The sequence below is a fragment of the Gavialis gangeticus genome, unplaced genomic scaffold, assembly GCF_001723915.1.
Source record: "Gavialis gangeticus isolate Ggan-Ray unplaced genomic scaffold, GavGan_comp1, whole genome shotgun sequence".
Classification (NCBI taxonomy): domain Eukaryota; kingdom Metazoa; phylum Chordata; order Crocodylia; family Gavialidae; genus Gavialis; species Gavialis gangeticus.
In genome coordinates this window covers 150,510,062-150,514,812 of record NW_017729032.1, presented here as the reverse complement: position 1 = coordinate 150,514,812, position 4,751 = coordinate 150,510,062, and the positions used below count along the sequence as shown (strand labels likewise).

General features: G+C 56.5%; 1 protein-coding gene across 2 annotated transcripts in view; it reads left to right on the top strand.

The window, feature by feature from the left end:
• Positions 1–4,496: 4,496 nt before the first annotated feature.
• Positions 4,497–4,751, top strand: part of CNOT11 (CCR4-NOT transcription complex subunit 11) — a 27,061-nt gene continuing 26,806 nt past the window's right edge. For both annotated transcript variants that reach the window (XM_019524204.1, XM_019524205.1), the window contains exon 1: positions 4,497–4,751. This exon is cut by the window's right edge and continues 211 nt beyond it. In XM_019524204.1, the coding sequence (XP_019379749.1) occupies positions 4,497–4,751 (255 nt within the window).

Below are 4,751 nucleotides of genomic sequence, written 5' to 3'. Positions count from 1 at the left end.
CAGGTGATGCAACATGTTTATTGCAGGTCACTATCAGATGGGTAATTCCTGAACAACTCCCTACCAGAGGGGATTAGGGAGCAGTAATGAGATGCTGCCTGGGCCAGCTCTGGCCACACCTCCCATCACATGAGTGGCCATCAGGGCAGAAAGCAGGGCAGACCCCAGCTGGGGTTCCCATGCTGGTGAAAGGGAGGGGAGATTGGGGATTTAATCCCCCTCCCTCCTCTCCCGTTTTGCCTGGGGATGCTGTCCAGGCAGGCTATGGCCACACACCCCACTGCTAGAGCAGTGAGTAGGAGGGAAAGCCAGGCAGCCCTGGGCTGGGGTCCCATGTGGGTGGGAGAGAGGAGGTAGGGGGGTTTAATCCCCCCTCCCCTCCACTCCAACAAGGAAAAGTCTGGCAGGGGCTACTCTGCTAGCCAGGGTACTCACCCCCACCCCCTTGTCAGCCAGCCCTCACTGCTCACACTATGAAGCAGAGGGTTGGGGCCAACCCTGCTCTCTGGAGCAGACAGCACAGCCCTGCGCAGGGCTGCAAAGCATGCTGGGGGACTCTGATTTAACTTGAACCAGGAAGGGGCCTGGGACAGAAGTTCTATAAACCAGTTCCATAAACCTGCTCTGTTACAAGTAAAACTAGTTTAAAATTAAACCAGTTTATGTGTAACTTCTGTCCCTAGTCTTAGAGCTCTTTCATCTTTGCTACTGGTAACTGGTAGAGTGATTTAATAAGCTAATGGAAGGTCATAAGCTCCCCAGACTATACTGGTTTTGTTGGCTCTTGTTGTTATGTGCATGGCTCCCCTTTTCACTGGTAGCTGCTTGTCAGACACATTGAGCAAGCAACTGGGAATCTGCTCCTGCTTCATATCTGCATAAGACAAATATGCCCTGAGCATCAAAACATATTTAACAGTCTTTCCTTTGATAGCAAGCCATCACTGCATGTAGCTCCTATTTGGGTTTCCCCTGAAAGCGAGGCAAAACATTAAGCCACGGAGAAGTAAGGCTGGAAGGGACCTCCAAAGGTCATCTAGTTCAACCCCCCTGCCTGAGGCAGGATCATCCCTATCCAAACTATCCCATACAATCCATAATCTAAATTCTACTTAAGACTACCATCAACCCTGACACAACATAGACCTAACACCCTAACCTGCCACAGGTAAAGCAGGGGAACCATAGCAGCCAACATCCTGCTTCTGTGAAATGTTGTCAGTATATGCTTAAGAGGTCTGGGGTGGAGGGCCACATGCCCTGCTACAGAGGAAGGCAAACCCCCCAACAGTTCACACCATGGGGTAAAATTGCTTCCTGACCACAAACGTGGAGATTAGTCTGACCCTGAGTGCAGGAACAAGATCCTCTAGCTAAATTCCTCTGCCTTTGGTTCCAGCAGAAGCATTGGCATACCTCAGTCCAAGTCTCCAGCCCTGGCTGTAGCCAATACCCAATGCCTCTGAAGGAGGCTTAGAAACACCCTGACACATGGAACAGAAAAGGGGGGAAGGGGACAGGGGCAACCAGCAAAGCCCAGAAGCCTGGGAAATATCTATAGTAGAGCATAGGCACAGCTACCCCTAGATCATTTGCAACCAGCAACTGTCCAGCCTCTTCTTGAACACCTCCAGTGATGGAGAGTCCACAACTTCCCTAGGCACTGCCTCACTGTTCTAAGTGAAGAAGTTTTTTCAGATATTCAGTCGAAACTTACTTTGCTGCAACTTCAAGCCATTGATCCATGTCCTCCTCTCTGCAGCAAGAGAAAAAAAGGTGCTTTCCCTCTTCTTCATGGCAGCACTTCAAGCATGTGAAGACTATCATGTCCCATCTTCAGCACCTTTTCCACAAGCTGAACATGCCAAGCTTCTTCAGCCTCTCCTCTGCTCATATGTCTTGCCTTCTAAGCCCTTGATCATCTTTGCTGCCCACCTCTGTACGCTAATTTCTCCACAACCTTTTTCAAATACAGAGTCCATGTTTGCCACAAAGCAACTGCCTGCAAACCCCTTTTTTCATGTCTTCAGAGGGAATCTCCACCAACTGAAGATGTTAGACACAGGCTTGGTCCTCATTAAAAGAAAGCCAAATCAATGATTAGCTCATCCCCTCCCAACTTCCTAGCCTTCATGCTTGTGCTTCCCACAGCTGGAGCTCATGTTTCAGGGCCATTATGGACCAGGACATGATCACAGAATCATATTACACAAGGTCCAATCTGACGCCCTGCTCAAAGCAGGGCCATCCCCAACTAGGTCATCCCATTCAAAACTCTATCTGGGGGAACCTTAAAAATGTCTAAGGATGGAGATTCCACTGTACCTCTGGGCAGCCTGTTCCAATGCTTTACTACCCTCCTTGAGAGAGAGTTTTTTCTTGTCTCTAACCTAAACTTCCCTCGCTGCAACTTGATACCACCGCTCCTTGTTCTGTCATCTGCCACCACTGAAAACAGCTCTAGCTCTAGCTCAGAGAGGACAATTATTTGGGCCGGAGGGCCACACAGGAAGTTCTGATGAGCTGCTGGACCAGATCAGCACCCACCTCCCCCACAACTCACCAAAACTCCCTATGGGGCTTTGGGTGGGGAGCAGTGTTCAGGAGTGAGGCAGACATGATCCACTCCCTGCACATCCTGCTTTGTGGTGGAAGTGGAAGGGGGTTGGTGTATGGAGAGGGCTTGTGTGGGTGTGTGTGGGGCGGGGGGCTGCATGGGAGCCAGCCAGGGACAAAGGGAGGAGGAGGGCATATGCAGCAGAGCTTGCCTGGTTGGCGGCTGCCCCTGCAACACTCCACATGGGGCTGAGCCCTGCCTGGGGCAGCATACACTGTACTCCCACCCACACCCATCAGCCCCAGCCCCAAGCCTCAGCCACCGCACAGCTTCTGGGGGGTGCTGTTCCCAGTGTGGCTACAGCCAGTCAGGACTGCATTGTCACCAGGAGGCAAGGGGAGCACAGCAACACCTGGCCAGTGGCAACCACACCAGGAACAGCCCCACTGGAAGGCTACACAGTGGTTCAGGCCAGGGAGTCTGTTTGGCTCCTCTTGCCTCCAGCTGAGGCTGGTGCTCCCACTAGGCTGCTCTGGGCAATGGGAAGCTTCAGCTGGGTGGCTCCTGCCCAGGTGTGGAGCTGTGGTAGTGAGCAGTCATCTGCAGGCAGGTGGGGTGGGTGGAAAGTGGCTGGGATCTAGTCAGAGCTCCACACACAGGGCAGAAGCCACCCAGCAAGACTTCCTGCTCCCCACCCCCAGAGCAGCACGGCAAGGGCAAAAGAAGCAAAACAGCCTGGGCCAGCAAACAGCTTCCAGTGGGGCTGCAGCTGGCTGTGTACCGCTGTGCTCCCCATGCCTCCTGCAGCCACTCCTCCTCCTCTTCCTGTCCCTGCTGCGTGGCTTGGGGCAGGGAAGCAGAGCAGCATCTGGCCACCTGCAGCCGCACTGGGAACAGTCCTGCCAGAAGCTACACTAGCCAGTCCAGGGCTGGGGGAAGCGTGGTGCAGGCTGCCCCCACAGGAGTGGGTAACGCTCAGCCCTATGTGGGGGCAGGCGCAGGCTGGATCCAGTCAGTTAGCCAGCTCGATGCAGCCCGTGGGCCACATTTTGCCCACCTGGATCTGGCTCCATCTTTTTGGGACCCCCCTGCAGGGAGTCAAGGGCTACTGCGAAAATCCCCTCAGTGCCCTCTTCTCCAGACTAAATCAGCACAGCGCCCACAGCCTCTCCTGTACCCCAACCCGTTTTCACTGGACTACACCTGTCTATGTACCGGAGCCCTCCCAGTGCCCAAAAGCCAAGGCCTGAGAACAGGTGCAGGACGCGACTAAACCAAACCCAACTGCGGAACATAATCCACAACATCAGCCCCTACAGCATAACACACTCCACAGCCCTTTTAGCCGGAGGGAGCGCGAGCCAATCATCGCCCACGCTCCTTGAAGGGCGGCAGCAGCAGCCAATCCGAACCCTCCTTCCGCCTCCCGGAGGACTCAACAGCCAATCCCTGCCCTCGCTTGGTCTCCCTGAAGGAATGCCTACCACGCAGCATCGCCCGCTCCCCGCCTCCCTGGAGCGGCAGCCAATCCCCGCCCTCTCTGGACCCGGCAGCAGCCAATCCCGGCCCTCTCTCCGCCTCCTCGAAGGATACCACCCACCCAGCCTCGCCCTCTCCCCGGCTCCCTGAAGGACAGTCGCAGCAACCAATCTCCGCTCGCCTCCGCGGAAGGATGCCAACAGCTCCTTAGGCGACCCAATCCCCTTCGTCTCCCCGCCTCCCGGACGACGCGAGCAGCCAATACCTCCTCCCCCCCACTTTCTGGGGGAAGCCGCTAGCAGCACCTTCCGGTAGCACAGACGCTCCCATAGGCGGTCCTCTTTCCCTCGTCCCTCCCCCCACCGCCCGTTACTCCCCCGCCTCGCTTGACGGCAGCATCGCGAAGTGGCGTGCTGCCGCTTTGCGGCCTGGCTCCGGAGCGGGGCGGCGCGGGAGCTGGATGCCCGGCGGCGGGGGCAGCCCGGCGCCCTGCTCGCAGTTGGGCGCGGAGGCGGCGCCCGGGGAGGCGGCGGCGGCTGCGGGCGGCAGCGGCGGCAGGATGAGCCTGTCGCCTAAGGAACTGTCGAGCCTGCTGAGCATCGTGTCGGAGGAGGCGGGCGGCAGCTCGTTCGAGGGGCTCTCGGGCGCCTTCCACCACTACTTCGGCAAGGCTGAGCACTTCCGCCTGGGCTCGGCGCTCGTGCTCCTGCTTCAG